At 52.9% G+C, this 13,911-nt stretch overlaps 1 protein-coding gene across 1 annotated transcript in view; it reads right to left on the bottom strand.

The window, feature by feature from the left end:
- The window catches only part of IQSEC1 (IQ motif and Sec7 domain ArfGEF 1), a 184,969-nt gene extending 171,946 nt beyond the window's left edge, over positions 1 to 13,023 (bottom strand). The window contains exon 1 of the mRNA XM_081086168.1: positions 11,741 to 13,023. Coding sequence (XP_080942294.1) covers positions 11,741 to 11,763 — 23 coding nt within the window. The 5' untranslated portion in view covers positions 11,764 to 13,023. The remainder of the gene's footprint in view (positions 1 to 11,740) is intronic.
- Between the last annotated feature and the right edge of the window lie 888 nt (positions 13,024 to 13,911).

Raw genomic sequence — 13,911 nt, 5'->3', positions numbered from 1 at the left:
CCTGGCCCAGAGACCGTGTGCTCTGATATGTGTGCAATGCCAGTGATGAAACAGATGTGGCCCTAGGAGAGAGAGAAAGCAGTCCTGTCATCCCAAGCCTGACTCCATGCCCTGGCTTTTCACTGATGGATTGGGTGACCCTGGATGAGTCCCGCCCTCCTTGGGTTCATGTCCTGTCTAGATCTGGGGCTCCCTAGCAGGGACACCTGTCTGAGGCCTGATGACAGGCCAAGGGAATGTCTAAGGAACAAGGGCAGGACAGGTAAAGTAATAAGCATAGCCCAACCTGGGGAAGCTGCTGAGGGGGAGGGCCTGTGTGTGCGGTCAGAGCAGGATCTGACTAGCCCGCGGGCCCTGGGGTTGGCCGAAGCCTCAGCCACAGGGTCCAGGAGGAGGTGACCTGAGAACAGGAGAGAGAACATTCAGAGAGTACGATGTGGTCTAGGGAGCACACTGCTGGGCCCAGGACCCAGACCCAGAACACCCACGTCTGAATCCTACTTCAACCCAGGAGTCCTTGAGATGAGCTACATGCCCACCAGAGCCTGTCTCCTCTTCTACAGATAGGCCTCTGAACCCCATTCTGCCTCCAGGGTGCTCTGTAAACTGGGAAGTGTCATGGGCAAATGTGAGGGTGCTGTTTGCTCCAGCTGTAGAATCCAGGCTATCAGTGGCCCTCACCCCCTCAGAGAAATAACTTGTGCCTGAGCACCTGTGTGCTGTCTGCGGTCACCTCTGTGTGTCCTCACCCTTGCCTCAGGGGACGCAACTCCAGCAGGCCTGCTCCACAACCCTCCCTCTGCCTCTCCCTGCACTCCTCCTCCCCGAGAGGCTCAACACAGCCCCCTCCTTGTAGTGCTGGCAAAAAGGATGTGAGGTCAATTGGACATAGATGATGAATTTCCTGGGTAATACACGTTGCTCCAGGCAGCTGGGATTTTGGGGTTTTTTAAAAAATATATGCTACTAGGAAAAGAAGAAATACGAAATAGCAAGAAAAAGGGTTCTTGTTTATAGATCCCAGTTGGCAAAGAAAGAGTGAGGTATGGCGGCCTCTATGGGGGGTAGATAGCTGGATCCTAAGCCTCAGGAGCCTGTGTATGTACCCAGACGGAACCAGCCGCAAATCATCTCCTCCCAGCCACACAGCACAGGCCCCACACTCAGAGTCAATGCCTCCATGCTCTGTGCTGGGGTCAGGGCCATGGGCTTGCCTCCCTGGTGCCTAACTGTGGCTGCGGCAGCCATGGGCATTTGCCCACTACAGAGTTGAGGCTGCCAGCTCAGCCAATGCTGCCCTCTAACTCCAAGCATACCCAATGGACTGTTTCCAGCCTTAGGTCACTGTCTCCTCTCCAACGAACTCCTAGTGTAGTGGTTCAGGTGGGGCAGACACCATCCGCCCAGCTCCAAGGGTGGCCAAGTGACAGGGCTGGCCAATTGGCACACAACCTCCTCTAGGCCGTGGAGATGATTTAAAGAATGGCCAGTAGCCCCAGGGCTGACCCACAGGGTGCGAGGGTTCTGAGGAGGCCAGGACATGCCTCGGGGGAGATGGCGATGAGGGTGTGGAACCCTGACCCAGCCACACCAAAGCCCGACTCTGCTATTCACTGACAGGGACCATTCAAATCCCTTTTGATATGAGTTTCTTTGCAACCTGAAGGCTTCTGATTAATCCACTCCCCCAGCCCTCGCCTGGCTTCTTTTCCTTCCTAGGTGTCCTTGTTTCTTCAGTCCCAGCATGTCCCCAAGCCTATTCCTGTGCAGGGAGAATTGGGAAGGAAGAGATGAGAATATTTACAGGTTACGATTCTACATGAGCTTTGTCACTGAATCCTTATGGACGCCCTGAAAAGTTAAAATCATTGGCCCCATTTTACAGACAAGGGATCTGAGGGTAAGTCATCTGCCCCAAGTCACACAGCCACCAGGTGGCAGATAAGGGGTTCCATCTGAGCAGCTTCTTGGAGGCTGACAGGACCCTGCAGCAGGAGGAGGGACTGGAAAAGGCCCCAATTGCCCCCACCTCTGCTGGTTTCAGGGAGCTCCTCCAAGGTTCCCTGATCACTCAGCAACCCTTGAGATAGTCAGGGACTGAAACCCAACCAAGGAGGAGGGATCTGAGGGACTCAGGAGGTGCCTGCAGCCACCCTCTCTGGGCGAAGTGAAGACAGCACCTCTCTCTCTTGTTTGATAATGAAGACTAAATGTGAGGGAAATGCCTATGTCATCTCGGGGCTAGTGAGGGTTGTGACATTCAGGCTGAACATTTCAGGGAGAATCATGGCAATTAAAAATGCAAAAGTTTCCACATGCCAGACCGGAGTGGCTCAGATGGTTGAGCATCATCCTGTGCACTGAGGGGTTGCCGGTTCAATCCCTGGTCCGTGCACGTGTGGATGGCACCCAATCAATGTTTCTCTCTCATATTAATGTTCTCTCTCTCTCTCTCTCTCTCTCTCCCTCTCTCTCTCTCTCCATGTCCTTGGGGGAGGTTTTTTTAAAAAAGCAAAACTTTCCCTCTGGGACCATCTTGATGAGAAGTGAAACCAAAGCAGCCAATAAAACTTCCTGCAATTAACCACGCTCAGATTGGCTGCTTGCTGAGCTTAGGGGCCAGTGTGACGGCACCCTTTCATAATTAGGAGAATTCGTCCCTCTGAGGTCAGGCCAGTGTCCAATAAGATCGAGTGTGACCGGAAACGGAGATTCCAAGTTTTTCTGGCCCAGGCCCAGTTCCTTCTCATTCCCATGAAATCGGATAAGTAGAGAAGGGAAGGGTTCTGTCTAGTGGTCCTGACCCTCAAGGTCCAAGCTGACACAGAGCCCAGTCTGGCTTTGACCTCACTGCCCCAGTCTCTCCTGCAATCTGTGACCAAAAGCCAATTCCCTGAATAGTTAATTTGCAGGATGACAAACTCATCAAAACTGTTTGCTTCACTTAACCTTTTAGTTTTAGTTGGCTGGTTTTCATTTTTGTCTTCAAAATGGCATCTGAAGGAATGTTCGGTTTGTGTCTGTTCCAGTTCCCTGCTGGGCGAGAGGCAGAGAATGGGGACTGTAAGGCAGAGGCTGGGTGACAGGGTCACTGGGCACAGGGAGCAGGTAAGCCCACCAGAGGGGCCCGGGGTGGGACTGGGTTCTGGCTCGAGCAGGGGCTCTGGGAGAGTGGACAAGACCCTGCTCCAGGCTCTCTAACTCGTCACTGGGACCAACCAGGCCACAGCGGACAGTAAAGGGGACACCTATGCTGCCTTTCTTGGGGGAGGAGGCTTGTCCAGGGTTTAGCCTTGAGAAGGGGTGAAAGGGTCAAAAGGTCTCGACTATCAGGGAGGGGCGGACAGCCGAGGTTGGTGGCCACACAGGCATTCCATGGAGGGACTGAGATTGGGGGTGGAGGTCACTGGCCTTCCTCTCCCACAGTCACTGGGAGTCTAGCCCATCAGACCAACACCTGCCCCTGGCTTTTCTTTTTTTAATTAAATTTTTTATTTTGTGGTAACTGTAGATTCACCTGTAGTTGTTAAAAATAACATGGAGAAACCGTGTGTACACTTTACTCCATTTTCCCCAATGATAACATCTTGCGACTTGGGTGCCACAAGGGACAGTGCCCTCAGTAACTCGATGCTCTGAACAGTGACAGCTCTTGGCAGAGCTCTGAACATGTCGAAGTCTAACCTTCCCTCAACATCAGAGAGGACAGCTGTGTTTCTGGGAAACTTACTGTATATTAAAATCATGTGAGATGCATTCTGTGCTTTAGATGTCAAATGGAGTGGGGTCCCAGGCTCAGATAACTACACATGGATTTTCACCTCCATGAATATCTGGTGAGATATTCACAATTTCTTGGCCTGTCCCCCACACTGAAGGGTGTTAGCTTCCCTGGCCCCTGCCAATCAGACACCTGTCCTTGAATCCCCCCAGCATGCCTGCTCACATCTCCAGTGGCCCCGGAGCGGGTAGTGTGGCCACGCTGAAAGCCCTCAGTACATACCCTCTGCTCCCCACACTGGCCGCTGCACCTGCGTCTGTCTTCCCTGGGCAGGAGCTGCTATTTCCCAGGGTCTAGCAAAGGCCCAGCACCTAACAGGTACTAAATTACGTGCCCAACAGAATTGATCTGGACAAAGAGTCAGCCAAGGTGACAATGGCAAAGCTGCAAAAATAGACTCTTAGGAGGCCTGGTGGGATCTTCATCTTGGGACACTCCAGAATCAGTCCCATCAGCCCCCTCTCCCGCCATGGCCCTGCGTCCTTCTTGGAGACCCCACTGCAAACAATGGGTCACAGCTTCCCGCCATAGGGAGGCTGTCCCCTCTGAGGCCAGTTGGTCACCATGTCCCTCAAACTGAGCTTAGTCTCAAATCCAGAACTGTAAAGCAGTGATTGGAAATAAAACTGGCTGGTGGCCGAGGCGCTTCTGTAATAAAGCACTATGCACATGAACAGGGCAGCTCCAGAAGGACCCAGAGAAACTGCACACAGGGGTGGCCTGTGGGAAGAGGAGCGGGGAGGTGACTTTGTACTGTGTGCAGACATTTCGATGCCGTGTGAATAAATTCTCTCAGTTATATGAATAAATAAAGAACAACAAAAAAGATGGAAGCAGGTATTACTTGTGTGGTTGAAATTTTTTTAGCACCTATTGCATCCCAGGTACCCCCAAGCACCTAACTCCATGGGCTACTTATGTCCTGGAGGACTGGGTTCTGGGCTGGGAGCCCCGAGCTTCCTTTTGCCCCTTACCACTGCCCTGAGACAGGGATTCTGACAGTGGAGAATGGTCAAGCTCCCCTCCAGAGTCACTGCCAGGGAGCCTTGGGCTGAGTGCTCTGCTGGAGACAGGGAGGCTGAACTTCACCACTCATCCTGAAGAAACAAAGCCACAATGGGTGCCACTTCACACCAGGAAGATTGCAATTGTGAAAAAAACACACAAAAAACAACAACCAACCCAAAAACAAAATGGTAAGTGTTGGCAAAGATGTATAGAAATTGAAACTCTGTGCACTGCTGGTGGGAATGTAAAATGATGCTGCTTGTGAGGAAGACAGTATGGTGGTTTCTCAAAAAATTAAACATAGGCCTACCATATTACCCCAAATCCCACTTCTGGGTATATATCCAAAGGAACTGAGAGCAGGTACTTAAAGAGACAGATACATACCCATGCTCATGATAGCATGATTCACAGTATCTAAAATGTGGAAGTAACCCAAGTGCCTACGGACAGATGAATGGACAAACCATAGTGGCTTATACACACAATGGAAAAGTATTCAGCTTTAAAAATAAAGGAAATTATGACACCTGCCAAACCATTGAAGACATTATGCTCAATGAAATAAGTCATTCACAGAGGGACAAATACAGTGATCCCACTCACATGAGGACCGGGAGGAGTCAAATTCCCAGGCACAGAAGTAGAGGGCAGTTGCAGGGACTGGGGGAAAAGGAAGAGGGGGCTAGTGTTAGATGGGGACAGAGTTTCAGGAGATGGATGGTGGTGATGGTCACACAATTGCCACTGAACTGGACACTTAAAAATGGTTGAAATGGTAAATTTTATGCTCTATGTATTTTACTGCAATTAAAACAAAAGGTTCTTGGTGTCTGGCCAGGCCAGGGCCACAGGGATGCTGAGAAGACTCCAGTCTGGATGGAGATAGAGAAGCAGGTAGCTGGTGTGGTGACAACAGAAGGGCCTGCACTATGGCAGAAAGGGAGGACCAGTGATGCAGGAGCTCAGCAGGGGACCAATTGCCTGGGGGAATCAAGAAAGAGGCATAAGTTGGATCTTGAGGTCTGCAGTGAGGGGGAGAAAGGGCATTCCTGGCAGAGGAACCAGCATGGGCAAGTGTGGTGGGGAGAGCTCTCCTGAAAGGGTAAGGCAAGATTGGAGTGTAGTGGCCTCGGTGGCTTTATTTATTGTGTGGCCCTTATCTAGACTGTCAGTTCCATGTGGGGAGGGCCTGTCCTGGTCCATGGATAGTTAGTTACAGATCCATCAGGCCTGCACAAAGCCTGGTTAGCATGGGGGCTGAGTGAATGAAGAGTGGGCAATGGCCCCATGGTGACTACAAGTGAGAGAGCAGAGCATCTGTAGTTCACATCTGCTTCTGACTGCCACTGCCCTCTCCCCAGCACCTTGTGGGTTTCAGCATAACAGAACTGACAAGAACTGACCCTGCCACTGGCTCCAGATGAGGTCACAGGCCCAGAGAGGGCAAGAGGCTGGCCCTGGGTCACACAGCAAGGCCAGGGCAGAGCTGGATGGAGTGAAGTATCCTCCTGCAGTGTGAACTTCCAGGAGGTCTAGGGTCTCAGAGACCAAAGGGCAGGGGTGAGTGGAAGGAGAAAGAGAAAACGAAAGCCAGTGAACAGGCAAGGGGTGGGGGCAGGGGCAAACAGCGGCTGCCCAATTCCCAGGCATCCAGGGGAAAGTCTTGGAGCCTCATGCTGAGCCTGGTGGGTACTTAGCATCCAGAAACAATGCCTCTTAGGCCCCCACTGGCTGTGACAAAGCTGGTCTCATCCAGAGGCCCTGAGTGCTGCCAGACAAGGCACCCTCAGTGCTGAGGGCCTGAGCAATGGCCACGTTCTAACTCCAGGCAGAGCATACATGAGAGGAGGGACGGAACTGTGTCTCAGGACCTGCTCTGGGTCTGCCTAACCACCTCAGCCCTTCTACCTGTCCTCTGCTGTGCACCCGGCCCCTCCCCCGAGGGCAGGCAGCTTAGAGCTGGTGGAGAGAGGGATCTGGGAAGGAAGGGCAGACCCTTCCCCATAGGATTACTGCCAGAGGCAGGAGGAAGTGCAGGAAAGCACTTTGTCAAGGACTACCCCCATCCTGGTCCTGGGTAGGCACTGACCTGTTACCTTTGCTAATGTGCTTCACAGGAAAGTGCAGGCCCCTGTCCAGGCCGCCCAGTGCCAACCCAGGCCAGAGCTGACTTTAGAGTGGAGTCAGATGGGAGGTGGAGAGGGCCTTTCTCAGCCCAGGGCTCACAGCTACCTTACTGACTACGCACCAGGCCTTCGCAGAAGTACCCTGGTTCTCAGCCAAGGCCCTCATCAGACCTGCAGGGGACAAGCCACACTCTTCCTCAACCAACCTGCAGGCAGCAAGTTCCTGACTCTCCCGTGGTTCTTCTGACTGTCCTGTGTTGGGTATAGAGGTCCAAGGCCCTGGGAAGGGGACATTGTTGCTCTCTGAAGACATGTGTGCCCTGCTATGGGCATGAGAAAAGGATGGTTGAGAGCCCTGCCCAGACTCTCCCCTCCAGCTTCCCTCTGTGATACAATAATGTAACCATGGCCCCCTCCCTGCTCAGAACCCTCAATCACTCCTCATGGCCCATGAGCCTCAGGGAGACCCTCCTCTTAGCACTCCAGACAGCCGCTGCCTTGAATCCTGTCTACACCTCCATTCTCATCTCTCACTCCTCTCACTCGGGGCTCAGGCCAGACACAATCACTTTCAGCAAAAGCCTCCAGTCTAGCAGAGTACCACAGCTGGGCTTTGCAGCTGGATTGTCTGAGTTCAAGTCTAGCCTCTACCCCTCATTGGGTTTTGCCTGGCATGTTATTCGGTGACTCAGTTGCACTGTATGAACAATGGGGATAATTAACTTCACCTCTCACTGTGAAGGTGAAATAAGCTAATGCCTGCAAAACACTTGGATCTGAGGCCCAACATTTGCACACCTGGAGTGCTCTTCCCTTCCTGATCACCTGACAACCCTCATTCACAGTATATGCATGCTGCAGTCTGCGGTGACCCTCCCATCACTGGGCCATCTTTCTAGGCTGGCCCGTGGCACTTTATATTTACACTGTCTGTTCACGTGGGTCTCCTCCACAGGTCTGCAGGCTCCCAGAAGGCATAAACTATTTCTTACTTGGCTTTGTGCCCTACTGCTTAGGGCAGTGGCCACACAGGATCCATAATTCGTTCATTCAATGAAGATTTACTGAACAATTACTATATGCTCAGCACATTTCTATGTGCTAGAAATAGCAGCAATTAACACACTGTCAAACCTTGTGCCCTGGTACAGCTGACATTCTAGTGGTGAAAATGAACCAATCAACCAAGTTCGGACACAGTGGTAGGCAGAGAGATGCAGGGAAAGGATGAGAGAATGTCAGGGTGGGAACTGCAAGCTACACTTGGTTAGAGTAAAGCCCTAGAGGAATGGAGAAAGGAGCCACGTGAGTTCCAGGTGGAGTAAGTGAATGAATGAGCACATGTCGAGGGAGGCAGGAGACTTGCTTTAGCCCCACCACCTGGAACTCTGTATTTCATACTCAATGCAAATTTCCTTCAGCCCATCTTCCTATGTTCAATGTGCTGGGCCAGTGAGAGGGTGGTTACCATGCTAAGTGTAGTTTCAGTCAGAAGAGGGTTGACCTTAATTACAACATCATTAATTAAGCTGTCAGTACAGTAATGACCTTGGTTGTTAGCAAGTTTGAATAAGAAACTGATTATTGGAGGCCTCATGATTTCCCCCCATCCTATCTAATAAAGAGGGAATATGCTAATTGACTGTCACACCCTTACAAGATGGCAGCGCCCACAGCCACATGATGGCAGAGCTTAGTCCCCTCAGCCCACCTCATCCAGCCTCAGTCCCCCAGTCCCCTCAGCCCCACCTCATCCATCCTCAGCCCCCCATTCCCGTCAGCTCTGCCTCATCCAGCCAGAGTCCCCCAGTCCCCTCAGCTCCACAGGGGAGGGCAGTTGGAGGTGATCAGGCTGGCAGGGGAGGGAAGTTGGGGATGATCATGCTGGCAGGGGAGCAGTTAGGCGTCAATCAGGCCAGCAGGGGAGTGATTAGGGGGCTAGCAGGCAGGCAGGTGAGTGGTTAGGAGCCAGCAGTCCCAGATTGTGAGGGGTATGTCCAACTGCTGGTGCAGGATCAGGCCTAAACTGGCAGTTGGACATCCCCTGAGGGGTCCCAGATTGAAGAGGGTGCAGGCTGGGCTGAGGGACATGCCCCCCCACCCCCCGTGTGTGAATTTTGTGCACCGGGCCTCTAGTTTCATTACTAATCTTCTCATACTTTGTCATCCTCTATCCTATTCATCATGCCATCTCCATATGTGCGTATGTGACCTGCCCCCTCTCAACGCAGAGTCCAGAACACAGAACACCATCTTGGGACCCATGCCAGGGGTTCAGAAGGTGGAGGAAAGACTATAGGAGATGGGGAGGTAGGAAAGGGGTGGGGAGGCCTGCTGGCCCTGCCATGCACCATGGCACCAGAGCAAGTTTGTTCAGGTTTGGCGTGGGGCATGCTGGGAGAGAAAGATCATTGCCACGTACAGCAGGAAACAGCCCCGTGACCCCAGTTAAGTTTTTACCCCTCTCTAGTCCCCGTCTCCTCCTCTGTAAGGTGGAAGCAGTGAGAATCACTGAGGTGACCAGGCTGAGAAGGCTCAGAAGCCAGTGTGGCTCTGAGGTTGGCTATGATGGTCCTGTGCAGACTTCCCAGCTGCCATGTAAGTTATGCACATAGGGACACTCAGCTCCCTGTCCCTTCTCCACAGGACAGCTCTGATAACAGTGAGTTTAGAGTAGCAGGTGCTGGGAGAGCTCTGAGTTGGGGGTGGGTGCTAAACCAGGGTAAAATGGTGAGCAAACAAACACAAATACCCCTGTGCAACCTCAAGCAAGGCTTGCCCTAGTCTAAAACTTTCTATAAAAACAGAAGCAATCACCTCTCCAGCCACTCTCCCCAGTCTCTTTGCAATCTCTGGTGCCCATAGATCTGGTGGCAGCATGTGGAGGGATGGCCTGGATGTCATGATGCCAGATTGTGAGAGCCCAAGAGCTGGAGAAACATGAAAAGACCCACAGGAATGGGAGGCAGGGAGCATGGAGCCTCTGATAGGCCCACTCTCATCACCAGCCCAGGCAAGTGGGCAAGACAAATTTAGTCCACGGGTGAGTGAACCTGCCTGGAGTCGTGTGTTAAAATGCAGGTTCCTGAGCCCCCAGCTGATCTGTACTGGTGTTGCAAGGAAAATTGAAATCTGTATGGTAGCCATATCCCTGGCAATATCATGGCCGGAAAGGCTTGGGTAGTGGGAACAGCTGCACCCATGAACATCAGCCACGGCTGCGCATGAAAATCACACAGAGAGTAATGAGATCCCGAAGCTTGAGCTCTACTGCAAAACCCCCCAACCCCAGCTGGTAGAACCCAAGTTTCTATGGGAATTCTGCTGAGTCTCAGTTTGCTCATCTCTGAAATGGAGGTCTTAGTGGTTGCCAGACAAGGCAGTTCTAAGGTTCCCATCACTGAGCCTCAGGATCCAGGCACTGGGCCAAGTGCACCCGTCAATTGTCACATTTCACCCTAATGACATCTCCCCACCCCCAGTGTTTGACATCCCTCGAGTTTTGCAAATTTCTCTGACATCGGCTCCTGGCCCAGGCAGGATGAAGACAGCTGCTCCGGGAGGACCTGTTCCCGGAAACAGTGGCAGGCGTCTTGCACTGGGTAAGGATTCATGATTTGTTTCCAAAAATACCTCCAGGTTCTTGTCACAGGGAGGGAGAACTCCAGCATGTTCTGTTCACATCAACAAACCAGCCTGTGGGCTTTTCATTAAAAGAGCAGAGGAACATCACAGCAAACCAGAGTTCAGGCCACCTCCATCCCATTGCTTTCCTTAGTGCTCCATTAATGAGAGCTTTCCTACAATGAAGGGGAGTGGGTACTGCTTAATTAGGGGCCCCACAGGTCCTTGTCATGGTGCAGGGGGGCTGAGAGGCCTTGGAGTGGCTCCCATATGTACCCCTACATATTGCCGCAGGCCTCCCCTTCCTCATCCTGAGGACTGAGACCAGCTCAGGAGGATCCAGCTCTGCTCTAACCGACAAGTCTGAAGGCACTGAACAGCCCTCACACGGCCCAGGCAGTGGGCAAGCTGCCTAGGGCAGGTGGAGATTTGGAGCTGGGTCTCAGCCCCTATGCCCTTGGGTCCCAGCAGACGGTCCTGCAAGGCCAGAGACCAGAGGTTGTTCAACTTAGAAGAGCACAGTGCAGAGCCCCCAGAGAAATTTGAGGGAAGCTGGCGTTCTAATCCTGTTGCCTCAAGGAAGCCTGGCTTAACAGGCAGGGCTTCGGTTTCCATAAATACCAGGCCCATGATGTCACCACTGTCACCACCCCCTGCAGACTTTAAGAGCTTCTGCGCTGGCATTAGGTCCAACAGACAGCACTCTGCTGCTGACTCACAGAACACCTTGCCCCCTACTCATGGAAGTGGGATGGACCTTCACCTGTCCCTGGAGGACAACATCCTGTCCCACCCCAGCCTTCCTGCCAACCTTCTACCAGGCATGGCTGAAGTGCCAGTCATGGATGAGCTAAGCACAAAGGCTTTTTCCAAATAGACACTCTGAGATCGATACCAAATGCCAAACTGGAAGCAGTGAGTCTGGGGACCCTGTATATGGATTGGGGGCAGGGGTTACCTGCCCTTAGAGATAGGAAATTTTACAGCCTAAAGAGACCTGCTTTTTCTCATCAACACTAGCAAACACCTCTGCTGCAAAGGACCAACGCTGGCTGGCCTGTCTGCGGGGTGGTCGGCTCCCTCTGCAAGGCAACCTGCCCTCCCCCCCACGAGCACTTCACTCCAGCTCCGAGCTCAGCTGGGTCTCCTCTGGTCTCTGGCCTCAAGGTTCAAGCATAAATCTGCCACATATACTCACAAATAGCGTCTTCTGCAAGCCATCCTGTCTGGGGCAGTTTTCCCCTTCTGTCTGTCTCTCCCCCTCCAGCTGTGGTTAGAGGAGGGGTAGAACGCTCAGGCGAGAAGTAGAAGGGAATAAAATTAAATCGAGGGGCGAATCACATCCCGGGGGTGGCGGGCTCCTCCAAGAGGGCTGGGGTGGGAACAGTCGTGGGCTCCGAGGACCCCAGCACACAAGGCTCACACCATGTCCAGGAGCCTAGACCTCAGGTTGGGCGGGGGCTTCGGCCTAGCTGCTACCTGGGACCACCTCGGGTTGTTTTTTCCCCTTCTGCACATCAGGGGTAGGCTCAGAGAGTCTAGGCTCGTGAGTCTGCGCCAGGGTTTGCTCTCCCAGAATCTGGAGGAGGGGCGGGCGCGCGGTAGCCCTCCCCCAGCGCGTAGTGCGGCCAGGCTGGACCAATCACTGAGGCGCTCGTCACCACGGCAACTGCAGCATCAGGCGCGGGCGCCCAGGGGCGCCTCGGCTGCAAAGTCACCCACCAGGCAGAGGGCGCCGCACGCGATCGTGTGCCGTGGATGCATAGGGTTGGCGCCTTGGAGTCAGGCCGACCATTCCAAAACTGGCCCTGCCTCTTAAGGACCATGAGACCTTGGAAGCAGAGGGAGCAGCCCCAGCCCTCTGAGCCTTTGACACAGTCCCTGTGGGATGGAGGGTGGGCATGGAGGAGTCAGTGGTGATCCTGAGGCCTGTGTGGGGTGTAGCAGGGCAGGATGGACCAGTCATTGACACTATGCCACAGACAATGGGTCTGAGTGTATCCTAGGTTGTGGGCTCCCTCCCTCACCTAATAGGTGCTGTATGCGCTCCCCCCCCCCCCCCCCCCCCCGCACATCTCCACCCACCCCCAAGCCCCTGCACCTTCTCAGCAGGCAGTATACCTGGTGGTCAAGACAGAGAGCTGCTTCTTCCACTAGCTGTGACTTTGGGCAGATAATTCAACTTCAGCCTCCTCCACAGGTGTTAGCTAGTGCCGTTGTTGCTACTCTTTTAGAGCCAGGCTGAACTGCTAGAAAACCCACAGACCCCAAGCCCTCTGGCGCTGGGATGAGGAGGCCTGGGCTAATGCTCCCCACCCACAACCCCAGCCATGAGGCTGAGATGAAAGTGTGCGGTGCGTCCCAAAACCCCATGTTCTGTACCAACCTCACAGCAGCTCCCAGTTCTCACCCCGCCTATGTTAATATTTGCCTAATATTTTTCTTTAAATCTAAAATAATTTTTACTTAAAAGCTAAACTTTCTGTCACAATTATATAACCTGATCTTGACAGGCTAGTTAACTTTCCTCCAATAATCAACATTCAATTGCATATAGTTATGAAAGAAAACTGCTCACCTGAGGCCTTCCCGGGGCCCCAGAGTCCAGGTACCCCATCCTGGGAAACCCCACGCTGATGCTGGGGATGCGGGCAAGGTGGGCACAGGCAACATCAGGGCAGGTGGTAGGATGACCCTGCTCCAGGGCTGGGTCAGGATGGACCAGGGGCCTTCGTGGCAGTGCTCAGAGAAGGTCATAGGGCTGCGCATGGTCACTGGACTGGTAACTGCCCCTTACCCTTCCAGAAAACCCGCCTGCTGGTTATGAATACAGTGACAGCATGTGCTGGGGCATCCCGCACCCGTGAAAAAAGGATGTTTATAGCAACAGTGTTGAGAATTGTTAGTAAAAGAAAGTGTCAGTCATCAAAGTGAGGATGCCTATGAAGCCCACAGCCTCCCCACCCCCACCCCCAAGCCGCCAAGGCAAGACTGTGGCTCAGCTTTATTTCTGTGTTTTCATTTACTTTTCAAATTTTCTACAACATGCTCAACTACAATAAGAGAAAAATTGAAAAAATTCTTCAGTCATCTAGAAATAACTGAAAATACGAATGAATGAATTCTGAAGGGAGGGGGAGAGGGGCCCCTGCAGGGCCAGGACACAGGTTTGGAGTTTGAACCTGACTCCTCTTCACCTGCTGTCACTCCTCTCTCAGCCTGGTTCTCCCTCTAAGGATCGTTCCCACCCACTCCCTCACAGAAGCTGCTGGGAATACTGGTTGAGTGGATGTCGGCAGCATATCTGGGAGAGCTGGTGCCCTGTGACAGGTGTTTTACAAAGGTGAGCAGCATTCTTAGAGGGCAGAC

This window comes from Myotis nattereri (assembly GCF_964212035.1).
Source record: "Myotis nattereri genome assembly, chromosome: 3".
NCBI lineage: Eukaryota > Metazoa > Chordata > Mammalia > Chiroptera > Vespertilionidae > Myotis > Myotis nattereri.
The sequence above is the reverse complement of the archived record's forward strand: the minus strand, read 5'-3'. Positions and strand labels throughout refer to the sequence as shown.